The sequence below is a fragment of the Leopardus geoffroyi genome, chromosome B4, assembly GCF_018350155.1.
Source record: "Leopardus geoffroyi isolate Oge1 chromosome B4, O.geoffroyi_Oge1_pat1.0, whole genome shotgun sequence".
Lineage (NCBI taxonomy): Eukaryota > Metazoa > Chordata > Mammalia > Carnivora > Felidae > Leopardus > Leopardus geoffroyi.
Window position 1 is genome coordinate 62,867,173 of NC_059341.1, and position 14,915 is coordinate 62,882,087.

Genomic DNA, 14,915 nt, shown 5'->3' on the forward strand with positions numbered 1-14,915 from the left:
CTTTTTAATATGAAAATACAAAAGAAATTCAATCTCATACAGTAATTTAGCTCCATCTGGAGCAAAAGCAAATGTAACAGACTGATATCTAGGATTGCCACAGTCTTCCTATGAGGAAAAAGGAGCTTAAATATGAAAAACTGAGGCTTATTTGGGGATACATGATTGTAAAAGGACAAAGAAATTGTTTTATGTTTGTCATTTTAGAGTCCACACGTTCAGGACTGACACACTAAATGAGTCGTGTGTTTTTTTTCTCTTAAAACAACACCAAAAAAACCCACAAGAAAACCAAAAAATCTAAGGCACTTTCCTAAACTTAAGATAATGCACGGTGATTTCATCACTAAAAAATTATTTCAAAAGGGGGGGGGGGGGGACAACAATAAGGAAATACTTGGATTTTAATCCTGGCATCATACCATAAGGTAGTGAACAAATGGTGATCTAATTTGGATAGTGCTATCTACTTTGTCTTGCAGAAGGTTTGCAATGGAGCTCCAAGCACAAGGGGAGGGACTTAAGTACTAGACTAAAGGGCATGATGAAAGTTTAAAGGTCCTCCGGCTCAGCCTTAATTTTTATTAAACAATCAAAAATACGCATCTTGAACTCAAGTTCAAGATTCAAAGTTCTAAATTTTGAAACAGGTTGCATACAAATTTACTTTCTGGTACTCAAATTACTAACCCAGCACATAAAAAGACAGGATGCATAATACAGCCCTATTTCTACCATTAAAAAATTAGATCTTAGTCATTCCTTTAAGAATTCCAGTCCAGTTTGTATTAAAGATTGCAAACTTTGCTTGCATTAGTAAATTTACTGTGAAAATTCAGTACTTTCATAAAATGTGAGAGAAATGTGATGTTAATCATCTAAATTGAGAATCAGAAGTAATTTTGTAATTCTAAGATTGAGTTAAACTTTTCCCAAGAGGTAGTCTGTACTGTATAAATACTGCAGCAGAGAATTATTCACCTAGATGTTTCTTTTTACAGGCCAATGTATACAAAACACAGTTTTTAAAAAACCTATTTCGTATAAATTGAAGTCTCAATGTTCAAAATATTTAGCCTGGAATATATACAAATATTATGAATACCTTAATAAAATGAAAAAGGAGAGCTGAATAATAAAGTTGGGTACCCTATTGAAGACGCCCTCCCCAGGCACAAGCCAAAGCTCCAGAATAAGTAGGTCAGTACAGTGTTCTCTGCAATGGAAAAGAGACATGTGGTGAGGTCAGAAACCCCTAGCAAATCCTAATGTGAAGGTAGACTTCATCATTCCTCATCCAAGAGGCTCGTCAGAATCTTACTACTTTGACTGCCAAAAATCTGAATATAACTATTTGAGGAGTCTCATGTAGAAACCTTTCTTAACTAGTAAAGTGTAAATCAATGGCAAAGCAGAATTTTGCTTTAAAGAAATTCCTTTTATAAGTCAGCTTAAATGGGACAGATTACATTAAAATTTTAATATGGTATTTAGAAAACATGGGAACAATTAAAAATCATATGTAAGTACCAAAATAATTTTAAAATCCTTTTTAAAGACACTTAACTGTTAAAATCCTAGCTGAAAGAAAAGTTTTAAATCAATTATTTTACCTTAAAAAAAAAAAAAGACAACTCTGAAACTTGAATGAACTTTCTGGAAAGCAGATTCACAGAACCAAAATTCAGTCTCAAATAGCTAAAATTCTAAGTAAAATTCCGTTTGAGAAATGTTCTATTAGTTTCTACTCTTAACTTTCTAGAAATAGTATCTGAAAAAAGAAATCAATAACAGAGAAGTCTCATTCATTATTTGGAATTTTCTGGAATAAAAAAATCTTTCAGAACATGTTATGTCACCTATGTTAATCAGTTAACTTAATGGCTCTTAATGACCAACTGTATATTTTAAGTAATAATGCTTCTGTTATTCTCCACAGAATACCATTCAACATAAGCTCTACTTCAAAGCAGTTTTATCAGTATTTCTCCTCTCCATTATGTCACAACTATTTTCAAGAAAACATTTTTTTACCTTTAAAAAAAAAATCCATTTGTGAAACTATAATTTGTGACATACCGTTTTCTAAAAACCACCATTTTAAATCTAGTCCTTTAGACTCGCCCTTGTTACTTACCTGGAATTTTATTTTCCCATTTCTCTAAATGCTTTAAACCATGGGGACTGCTAGTTGATTCTTCTATCATTAAGTATTACAAAAGGAAAATGATGTTGGCACACCTATTCCAAATATAGTTTTTAATGGCACCTGAGTGTATCTCCCTCTCATTATTTTTATCTTTTATAGTCTGGAAATTTAAAATCAATCCTTAAATACTGAGAAAGCTAGAACAACACAAAACAAAATAACAAAATCAATCCCATTCAGGACACTCTGAATGCAAACACTCATAATCCAGTTTTACAGCTTAATGGACATTGTCTGATGATAATCTTACAGATCTGACATTATCTTGTCTTAAATATTTGCCTCATGTTTCTACTTTAAGTTACCCTGTTGTCCCTCACCCAAACATGTATAAAATATTCTACTTTTCCTTTTAATACTTTATAAGCTGATAATTTTCATCATCAGTAGTGGGCCTTGTTATTACTCACCTCCCACTTCCAAAGTGTATAGAAGGATCAGATTAGAAAATGTAGCATCTTTTTTAAAAAAAATGTGCTTTCTTCTCCCTGTATAAGTGCCCACTCTACAATTTGTGAATGATACCTCTGTTACATATTATAGCACCTAGGTACCTGCTCAACTCAATCTTGCATGACCCTGCCTTGAACTGTTAGAAAAAGCCAACAGCCAGAGTTTAAAGAAAAGCAGTTACCTTCCTCAGACCAAATTATTGGATAAATGGTCTTGTCATTATGGCTTAACATGGATATGGCTATAACATAGGGACCCATCCCTGTTTTCCTTTATTAACAGTGTGACCTGATCACAACTTTTTAAAGTCTAGACTAGTTTTCCATATGTTTTACATATTTTATTCTGACATATCTTTTAAAAACAAAAGGACGCAAACATTTGCACTTATCAATGCCTTTTTCTTTAGATGTGGTTTGACTTCTTTCCTTCAGGCTCTTTGCCACCAAGAAGCAAGGTCTGATTTCGATACTGCCCATTTACTATGAAAATATCAGAAGGGGTCATCTTCCAAGCAATATTCCAGTTGGGCTTATTCACTGATTAGCTGCATAATTTCTTCTAGGACATTTGTAACAGACACAACATATATAGGATTTCAGTTTGGGTTTTTCTTTCTTTTTTTTTCCCCCTAGGTGTGGTTCCCACTTCTCATTCGTATTTTCTTTTCTTTGAATATATTGCACAATATTTTATTATTAAAAAAGGTTTTATGTCTCAAGCAAAAAGTTTTTCTCCTTCACTCAGGAGGTGCTAATGTGTATTATTTTCTAAAAGAGGTAAGTGGTTGTCTGTGTGGCCATCCTCAAAGGGTACCTAAGGAGAAAAAAGACCAAAGCATTAGTTTTATTCCTTACACTATTCCCTCTAATCACAATGCTTTATTTTGGGCAATCTCTTTCGGAGCACCAAAAACTATTGTTCAGATTTAACAATGATGCTGTGACTTAGAGGTCAGCGCCATTTCTATTGTAGCACTTACAGAACTGACAGGTTTGTAGGATCCAAGTCGGAAACGACAGTAAATTATTTCAACTATAAATTTCCCAATTCCATGTAACATGCCTGTAATAAAAAATAAGTTTATGTTTTCAATTAAATGATGCTTTAATGAAATTATTTCCTAATCATCTCCTAAATTATTACATAAGAATAAAAAACTCAACTAATTATAATGGCATAGATTAGTAAGGAAACAAAGCAGTTTGCTTTATTCGTTTCCATGGTTAAAAAGAACAAGGCAGTTGAATTTTTAAAACAAATGGATTTCCTTTCAAAATCACAAGGCCACATGATTCATGACCTTCACCATGCAGTCTTTTCAAGGGCGCTTTATACAACTCACACTCATACCATTTTGAAAAATAATACCAGGCAGCACCACAAATGTAAACAAATTCAAATGAAGTAGTGACAAAGTCTTTCATAAGGAAACCTATTCATTCATTTCAAAAACATAGTTCAAAAAAAAATAATTTAAAGTATATAAACTACATAGCTCCCTGTAAAACTGAATGGGGGTTGGGGGATAAAGAAGGAATGGTTTCCTTTCTTTATCTATTGTGCTTAACTCTCAGATTTTAATGATTATGATTCTAAAAGTTATCTTTGAGAACATCTCATAATCTCAGGGCAAAAAAGCCCCAAATCAGGAAAACAATTTGAAAATTTTTGTTGCACATATTGCACGGTTCAAAGTACCATAAGATGTGATTTTACATATTGTACAGTTAAAAATGCCTTACGTGAAAAAAAATTTACATTCAAGTGTCTACTATTTCTAGGCATTTTATCATCTAATCCTACAACACACTTGTAAGTATACATTATTATTATTCCCATTTTTATAGAGGAGAAAATTTCAGAAAAGGTAAGTGACCTATACACAAGCCTATCCCCACGTGATAGCAGATGGCAGAACCTGGATTCAATTCGAGGATCCTTCTAGCTCACTAAGTAATCTCCCTTGAATCACTGAATGCAGTGAACTTAGTTATGTGTAATGCTTAGTCAATTCAGAGATCTGGAATTCAATCTTAAAGAAAAAATTCTTAAAATATCAAAACATGGGAATGTATATATATATTTCTTGCTCCTGCTAAGTAACAGCATCTTAATTTCAGTGTAACACTCAAGAAATTAAACAAAAAAGGAATGAATCTTAACCTGTTGTTGAAAAGATTCCTCCAACAATACCACAGAGTCTTACAAAAAACTGCCAGAAAGGCATATGCTCCTCAGTGACGGTTACCATAAGAGAACTGAGATCATATTTCATAAATATCCCAGAGACTCCATGGCTGCCTGCAGCATGGTTAATGACACGTTCCTAAAAGGAAGGGGAGAGATAGGAGAAGGAGAAAAATGGGATTCACATCATCTGGTTACTTGCACAGGCAATAGGAAGTCCTACAGTCCAACTATACAAGAAGGATATCCAAATCTCTTTATGAATTGTCCTACTAGACTGAACTCTTCAGAGACAACTGAATTATCCTATATTCTTTGTGTCATTGGCTTCTGAAAGAATCAAAAGAGTAGAGTCATTCTTTTCTATTTTCTCAAAAAGTCACTTTACATATAAGCATTCTACTGAGCTCAAGAGCTTACAACTATGTGGCATCTTCTTCATTGATCAAATCCATAAAAACTAAGTTCATATTTTGACATACTTTTTGTAAGACTTCTTTGCTAAGAATTTACAAAATAATTATATTTATTTCCTATCATTTAAATGATCAGATTTAAAACAAGTAATTTCACTTTCTGTTGTTTATTTAAACTGTAGGAGATAGGGGCGCCTGGGTGGCGCAGTCGGTTAAGCGTCCGACTTCAGCTCAGGTCTCGATCTCGCGGTCCGTGAGTTCGAGCCCCGCGTCAGGCTCTGGGCTGATGGCTCAGAGCCTGGAGCCTGTTTCCGATTCTGTGTCTCCCTCTCTCTCTGCCCCTCCCCCGTTCATGCTCTGTCTCTGTCTCAAAAATAAATAAACGTTAAAAAAAAAATTAAAAAAATAAACTGTAGGAGATATAATACAAGAAGAAAACAGCATGCACTAATTTGAAACATATCAATATTTGAGTTACTGGTTCAGTTTCTAAAGATAGTTTTATTCTTGAAAGGAATGGGACTAAAATCATAAACCTCCCATAGTGTGTACACTGTCCAAGAAAATACTCTATTTCATTCCATCTTGTTTACACTTCAAAAATCAAGTTTGCAAACTGTCTAATAAATTTCTGTTATAGCTTGAAACAATTATGCTACCACGGTGCTTTGTTGACTTTTGTCATAACAGTCCCTATTTTAATTAAGCTATAACTAAACTGCAAGCTTTAGGAATACAAGTAACAAGGGAAATTAAAACAATTTCGTGTGAGGCATTACAAAACCCCTTCCCCTATTAGAACAGAGCCTTATAAGCCACTGATCAACTTTCCAATAAAGTGACTTCATCTTAAATTTCTGGTATGTTCAATATCATACCATAATTATATTGTCATCACCTGTATGGGCAGAAGCTGTTTGAAGGACCGGGGGTGGGGTTCATGTAACAAAACACTAATGATGATTCACTTTGGGTTTCAGGACTAATGAAGCTCAGCCCTCCTCCTCTCTGTCCCCCTCATCCCCCATTTAACCAACTCTAGTTACTCCACACTTATTTTTTAAGTGAAACACAACTATTTTAGTCACCGTATCAGCACAAACACACTACAAAGAGGTCAAATGCTCTGAGATTATATATATTTTTTTATTTAATTTGACTGTTTAAAAATTATCCTGGAGGGGCACCTGGGTGGCTTAGTCAGTTGGGCATCTGACTTTGGCTCAGGTCATGATATCACGGTTTGTGAGTTCGAGCCCCACGTTGGGCTCTGTGCTAACAGCTCAGAGCCTGGAGCCTGCTTCAGATCCTGTGTCTCCTCTCTCTGCCCCTCCCCTGCTCATACTCTGTCTCTGTCTCTCAATAATAAATAAATGTTAAAAAAAAAATTTTTTTTTAATTTATCCTGTAGTTAATTTCGTATCAATATATGGTTATCTTTTTCTGTTTTTTTTGAAGTTCCATGTTTCTCCATTGTGAGGATGTACCATGTGAGTTGTTTATAATCTTCTACTATTACAAATAACAATACAATGAATAGCCTCATACACATCATTTTTGTATTTTTTTCACTATAACCTTGGATTCAATTTCTAGAACTGAAACTGCTGGATCAAAAGATAAATGAACATATCATTTTGCAGATATTGCCAAACTCTCTTCCATAGAGACTATGGTGTTTTGCATTCCCATAGCAATGTATATGTGCCTCTTTTCCCCAAAGCCTTGACACTATCCACACCTCCTAATGTTCAGGTGTTGCCAATTTTAGTGAAAAATGTTATTCAACCCCTAAAATTGCTGATGGGGCACCTGGTGGCTCAGTCAGTTAAGCGTCCAACTCTTGGTTTCAGCTCAGGTCATGACCTCACAGTTCGTGGGACTGAGTCCGTGTCGGCTGTCAGCGCAGAGCCAGCTCTGGACTCTCTCTCCCTCTTTCTCAGCTCCTCCCTCACTAGCATGCGAGTATGCGCACACGTGCACACTCTCTCAAAATAAATAAAACTTAAAAAAAAAATGCTAAAAAGCACAATATATTTTTTACCTACTTTCTCTCTCTCCATGTACACACACGCACACACACACTTAAGTTTTTCACCCTGAACCCTTTGAAAGTCAAACATGACAACTTCACCCCTGAAAACTTCAGTATTTAATCTCCTAAGGGAAACTCTATAATTACTGAGGACATAGTCATCATAAGCTAGAAAACTATCAAAAGGAAACTCCACATGGAGGAAAGTAAATTTTTAAAAGCACTTATACTTTGCCTTGGAATTCTGGATAATATTTCAATGTTCAGCATTCTTTAAAAAAAGGTTTTCTTAAGTTTATTTATTTTGTGAGAAAGAGAGAGAACACAAGGGTGGGAGGAACAGAGAGGGAGAAAGAGAGAATCCCAAGCAGGCTCCATACTGTCAGTACAGAGCTCCATGCAGTCAACCCCCTGAACCCTGAGATTACGACCTGAGCCAAAATCAAGAGTCAGAGGCATAACTGACTGAGCCACCAAGGCACCCTGAATATTCACCATTCTTAAACACAATTAGAAAACATGACCCCAGAATACATGTGAAGTCTGTTAAACTGTCCAATTCCAAAACTATATTCCTCATAATACATTTTTATAAGGCTACTCTCCCTGAGATTGCAGAATGTTCGTCCTTTTAATTAGATGAATAAAAAGCACTAACTTAGGAAGGCAAACCCTCTTAGTCTACTATCTGAGCCAGAAGAACCATGCATGCTCCAGGGTAAGTACATTAATTAAAAAATTAATAACACAAAACCAGAGAATCTGCTGGCAGGTAAGAACTAATTATACCAATACAAGAGAAAACATTACAAAATTAAGATATTAAGAATAAAATCATTAATACTATCATAGTTTAATATTTTGTTTTAATTGAAGAGAAGACATTCCAGATTTTTAAAATCTACTTGTTTTCTTGCTCTACAGCATACTAATAATATCCAGTTAAGTTATTAGCTTAAAATAAAATATTAATGCATTTCAAAACTTCCACAAATTTTAAATGGGGGAGAGCACCAAGTCGTAACTTTTTTTTGTAGAGGACTATAAAATACTGAGAACAAAAATCATTTTATCAGTTAGATTCAACTTACCCTTTCTGTAACAGAAAACTGATGGGTGTCTGCTGAAATTTTATATGTATGTAGTTTTGTTGGCACAACTGTAATAAAATATTGGAACATCTGGTTGTCTAGAATAAAAACAAAATGTGTTTTTTTTCATCAATCCAATAGCAACAATACTACTGCCAAATACACCCTCCTTCTATTATACACATTGACCTTGCAATTTAATGCTACTTATGATAGTGTTTAACAAAAAAAAATTTTTTTAAAGAATCAACGAAAGCAATATACTCATACTTGGTAAACAAGTTCTCAATAAGCATAAAACAGTCATGTATACACATCTATTAGTTGTTAAAAAAAAAATGGGGCGCCTGGGTGGCTCAGTTAAGGGTCTGACTCTTATTAATTTTGGGCTCAGGTCATGATTTCAGAGTCTTGACATCAAGCCCCGAGTCAGGCTCTGCGCTGGGCATGAAGCCTACTTAAGATTCTCTCTCTCCCTCTACCTCTGCCCTTCCCCCAATCACACTCTGTCTCTCTTTCTTTGTCAAAAACAAAAATGTTAAAAAAATGAACTAGTCATTAGATATCCTTTATAACATTATCCTTTTATCAAATATGAAAAGTAAAAGTAGCATTTCTTTACAGTAAAGAAACTAGTGAGAATAAAGTTATAATAGTATAACCACCACAAGACATATTTTCAGTTTTTACTAATATCTTAAGATATATAAATAAACCAATTTAGCCAGCCTTTGGATATATACAAAGAATTGATACAGGAGGAAAATAACTAAAGAACCTACTCCATGGTGGTCTAAGGTTATTGCATAATCAAAAGGATCATATTTATATAGCCTTTAGGCATTTCTAAGTTTAATACAAATCATCAATATCAGTAGATTATCAATTATTAACCTTAAACAGGTAACAGTTCACAGAATACAAAACAGGTTAATTTTCTAGGTCTATCTTATAGAAAATTTAGAATTAGAAGTATCTATCTAGAGTTTCAATTAGATAAGTAATAGGGCCTCATTACATTTGACATGAAAATAGATGTACTTCACATTACACGATAATAACTGCCTATAGAAACTGTACAGGAATAAAATACACCAATTTTAAATATATGGTCTGATAAATTTTGACAAATGTCTCTGCCCACCACAGTCAAAAGAGAAAATATTTTTACCACCTCAAAAAGTTCCTCCATACCCCTTTGCAGTCAATACCCTGTACCTCTGACCCTAGGCCAACCACTAATCTACCTTCTGTCATCACAGATTAGTTTTGCCTATTCTAGAATTTCATATAAATGCGAGTACACAATATGCACTTGTGTGTCTATCTTCTTTTGCTCAACATTAATGAATTTTTATTTCCATCAATCCAATTTCTCTGTCTCTTATCTCAGTGTAATTCAGAATAGGGGAGGGAAGGGTAAACTGTAGATAGGAGAGAGAGGTTAAGAGTAAGAGTGTCTTCAAACACGAATATTAAACAAGTTTCTGACAAAATAAAATAAAACCTGTTTCAACTTCACTTACTTACCTACCACCTGTATGACTATAACTCTCAAAAACATGAACAGTGTTTGACTAGTTCCTCTATTATTAACCCCAACATAACAGACTTTAGTCTATTATCACAGATAAGATTAGGGAAGAAGAGTGTCAACTCTGTCCACCACCAATAGATGGCTTATTAATTGTGGGTGGTCTTCAGTTTCATCCTTTGATGTAAGATGAATTGCTTCACCTGTGCTTAGTTTTGAGGTTTTTACAAATAAACTCTATTGTGCTGTAAACAGAGGTAGTGAACTCAAAGTGCTAAGAGAAAAAGGTATTTAAGTATTACATATTAATGAAAAAAAGGTGAAATTGAGAGCGGTGAAGCAATAACCTATAGGTGCTACACACGTGGGTAGGATAATTACTTTGGGAAAAAAAATGGAGGACAAAGGGAATTGTATCACCTGTGAGGAGTGAAGCACAATGAATAATAACCAAAAGGGTCAAAGAAATATGACAGGAAAAAATAGAAAGCATTGAAGCTGTGGCCAGAGAACTACTGAAGACGTAGTTGCCACTGTTAATTCAAGAAAAGGCTATAAATTGGTTAGATAATTTAATGGCTAGGTTTGGGGGTGAGGGTGGGGTGGAGAGGCAGATACTGTCGAATGACATTTGGTTGCAGGTCACAAATTGTTCCAAAGGTTATGGGTCTGTCCAAATTGGTACAGCATTCAAGATGTAAGTACTAAGTGATCCCCTCACAACTTCTGGGAAACATCCAGGGAATGGTTACCTGACACAACACATATGTAATGCTAATTTTCTTTTTTCTTTTTGGGAAACAAAGCCCAATAGAACACATATTAATAAGGAGAAGTGCACACCTGCTTTAAAGCTTTGAGTAACCTACTGACACTCATCTGGTGGCATTTTAAAACATAATTCTAAAAGTCTCTTCGTCTTTGTGAATTTAGGAATAAACTCAAAAACAGCCTTTGAAAATTAATCTGTTTAGAACTGATTCTGTACAAAAATTCAAATTCATTCTAGCATCCTGAAACCAAGTATTAACCAACATGTTTTCAAATGATCATCTCATAAGTAACATATAGTGTATTTCTGTATACAATGAACATACACATAAAGATGAGATTATATACTGAATAAAGCTTTTAATTCTCAGAATGTTTCTACTCACACATTTCCAAATTTAGTACACTCAAGTTTCCTTAAGTGAAGCATTTCCATACAAACATAAAATACTCAGGAATGTAAGCCAGGATTCTAAGTAAACCATCTTTGATGCATCTGATTACAACACTATGCTACAAGAGTAAAATACTGAAAATATTAATAAATCTATTTGAATTAATAAAAAATGAAATCCTTAATTAGAGTTTTGCAAAGGCTAGAATTCCTAGCAGCACAAGAAGCTTTACATGTCCTTAAAAGGTCATATAGGTGGGGCATGTCATATGGTAGGACTATTTCAGTAGAGGAAAGGCAACCAAAAACCTTCAAGAAACACAAGATTGATTACTTGTTATAAAATTAAGAAAATAATCCATCCATAAAAAAGAAAAAAAATAATCCATCCATATTTGGATAAAATGAAAGTTTAAGTGGAACAGAAGGTTAAAACAGTAATAAAAGGGATCTATGCTATAATGTACTACTTCTGACTGTGTTAATAACCAAACTATTCTAGAATAACTCTACGTTTCTGATGTTTGTAAAATTCCCCAAGGAGGTTTGTATAATGGTAAATATGCATTTTAGAACTCTGAACCTATACTAAGAAAACATTTCTTATAATGTTGAAACTTTCATTGGTTCTTATTCTTTCTTTAGTGCCCTATTAGGAGTTATGCCCTATTAGCACATTAACCTTCCATATATTTAGAGAGCTTTTAAATTCAACTCTTTTTCCTACTTACTTGTTACTCTAATTTCTTATTTTGTTTTTATGGTTCATTTTTTAACAGACAAATTCTCTCTTACACGCCTTACCACAGAAAATTATCAATCACTTAATCCACTTAAAGATTTATCTGTTTATTACAAAGGGGTTAAAGAGAATTATTAAAAATGGGTTAATATTAAAGTTATAAAAACAATTCCTACATGCAAATTCCAATAGTAATTATTAAATACTTACGGTCTACAGCAATTTTTTCAGTTCCATCCAAAGGATTAATAATTCCTGGAACAAGCTCTCCAAAAGACAAATGATCTATTCTGTGAGAAAAGTTGTAAGCTAAGAGGAATAAAACAAAATTAAGTACAGAAATTAAATTATTCAAAACCACATATTACAGATTGGTTCACATTCCTATCTAACCTCAAATAAAATTATCTCAATCTGCAGGTATAATAATATAGTATTTAAAATCACATTATTTTGAGAGAATACAAATAAATATGTGGAATTAAATGTATAATGGTAAGTACATCCTGATAAAATGCTGTATCTTAAATTTCATAATTACATCTGTGAAATATTACATCTAATCTTCATAACCAAAGATAATAATAATGAGTCTTTCCTGGTCGAAATCTTTATACAGTGATAGGACTGTATTGTTAGAATAAATGGAATGATGTCCATGTAGCCAAATACTGAAACCAATCAGATATATTTTTAATGCACACCATTGCTAAATGTGACAAACTGACTTTTTATGGAATTTATTACTTGGTTTTGTTCTCTAAAACAAACTTTAAAAACTAAGTTTTATGACAATTATTACACAAAACTTGAATACTTTACATGTATACACGTGTCCAGATGTACGTTTATATATTGAAATAAACTTCAAACACATTCCCTTCATTATCCCTAAAAATTAGCAGAAATGTGTACCAAGTGATAGAACATGCACTAAGGCTCTACTCCCTAATCCCAGCAACTTCTGAGCTATAAATAAGTAGAAACACAGGTAATTTAAAGACATGAAAAAATGAATTAGAGTCAATAAATTAATCATTTATTTTCTCCTTCGGACATCTGTTTCGACAAAAGCCCACTTTTAAAACACTCCTTGCATCTGCACTCAGAACAAAACACAAGAAAAAAACCCACACACAACACTTTTCAATGACATCTTCACGGAAAAAATTTAGGAAACTGCTCACAGTCATGGTTGACAAGTGCTGCCAAGTGTGCATGACCTCGGGGATGTGGAATTGCCCTGAAAGGAAGAAAAAAGATTAAAGTCGTAATATTTAAATATACAACTAATTAAAATCAGAAAGGGGATCTTTCCTCAGTTATATAATTTTATTAATATATAATGAAAACATGTTTGTCCTATGATTTAAATAGCTAAGTCTACTCATCTCAGCCATGCAAAAAACTGGGGGCTGGCACACTGTTTCTGTGAAGTGCCAGACAATAAGTATTTTAGGCTTTGTGGGCCAAGATGCAACACTGAAAATATATGTACTAGTTACACAAGAGGAAAGAAAATTTTTCGCGACCTTTTCTTAATGATTTGTTTTTGAGAGAGAATAAGTGAGGGTGTGTGAATGGGGAGGGATGGGGGACAGGGATGGGGGAAAGGGATGGGGGAGAGGGATGGGGGAGAGGGATGGGGGAGAGAGAGAGAGAATCTTTATTAAATTTTTTTTTTTCAACGTTTATTTATTTTTGGGACAGAGAGAGACAGAGCATAAACGGGGGAGGGGCAGAGAGAGGGAGACACAGAATCGGAAACAGGCTCCAGGCTCTGAGCCATCAGCCCAGAGCCTGACGCGGGGCTCGAACTCACGGACCGCGAGATCGTGACCTGGCTGAAGTCGGACGCTTAACCGACTGCGCCACCCAGGCGCCCCGAGAGAGAGAATCTTAAGTAGACTCCACGCCCTGCATGAAGCCGGACATAGCACTTGATCCCACAACCCTGGGATCATGACCTGAGCCGAAATCAAGAATTGGACGCTTAGCTGACTGAGCCACCCAGGTACCCTGACATTTAAAATGTAATAGTAATAACTGAGTACTTTTTTTTGTAGTTCAGGTATTTTTGCTGGGAGATAACCTTTCCTTAACTAGGGTTGAGAGTTAGGGTTCCCTATTTTCAAAATTGATCACAAAGATTTATGTGTTATGATGATCTATAATGAAATGTTATATGTTTTATCTTTGAAAATATTAATCTATGAGCATATCTTTTAATTGAGTATATTCATAGCTTGGATAGAACTCTCTTACATTCTTCTCTTGGTATTTCCTTCCGGCATGTCATTGCATAACACAGATTGATCACTTGCATTTTAAGATGGAATTTCCTTAAGTACACAGTTAAATGGATTTTGAAACATGTAAATTTCCTTTGCACCTGCATCAAGGTCTGAAACACTTCAGGAACTATAGTTTGAGGTTGCAAAATATATACAAGTATAAGAATGGAGATCTCGTTTCTTGTTTTAACTTTTGACAGTGCAGGCTGTCAAAGCACGGGAAGCAAGGAAAACCACTTAAAATCATTTGACATTACTTATCGCTGAAATAACTTTACCACAACATGAGTTTCATATATAAACACTGCTTTTGCTTAAAATTTTAGGCTAACCTCATTGAGAAACAGTATCCAGTCTGCACAAACCTTAACTTCCAAAGCTATTCAGTGCTCAATAATAATGGGTGGCAAGTGTCCTTATTCAGAAAAATTTCAATCTTGGCCCTGAGCTCCAAAATCATACACACACAAAATCTTTACCACTAAGCTGTCAAGCTGTTATGTAGCAGGGCAAGTTGTACCATTTAGCTTTTCCTTCTGACAAGTTCATGAAAATGACGATATTTAAGTCCATGAGAGCAAATGAAGTTCACCATCAACACTATCACTTCAATTAATACATGCTCAATTCAAATATTTTCTGTGAAGTACTGCTGCTGATACAGTAGAACCACAGGCTTTAAACACCTTACATTTTCACAGGCTTTGAAAATTTATATATGTAAGCCTTCTTCTGCTTCATACATATTTACTACCAGCAACACACTGATGTTCTCTCAATTTCTTT

General features: G+C 34.4%; 1 protein-coding gene across 2 annotated transcripts in view; it reads right to left on the minus strand.

The window, feature by feature from the left end:
* Positions 1–2,987: 2,987 nt before the first annotated feature.
* Positions 2,988–14,915, minus strand: part of ERGIC2 (ERGIC and golgi 2) — a 41,611-nt gene continuing 29,683 nt past the window's right edge. For both annotated transcript variants that reach the window (XM_045466035.1, XM_045466036.1), the window contains 6 exons: positions 13,023–13,078; positions 12,046–12,144; positions 8,395–8,492; positions 4,829–4,991; positions 3,645–3,727; positions 2,988–3,478 (listed from right to left, as the gene is read on the minus strand). In XM_045466035.1, coding sequence (XP_045321991.1) covers positions 3,416–3,478; positions 3,645–3,727; positions 4,829–4,991; positions 8,395–8,492; positions 12,046–12,144; positions 13,023–13,078 — 562 coding nt within the window. In that variant the 3' untranslated portion in view covers positions 2,988–3,415. The remainder of the gene's footprint in view (positions 3,479–3,644; positions 3,728–4,828; positions 4,992–8,394; positions 8,493–12,045; positions 12,145–13,022; positions 13,079–14,915) is intronic.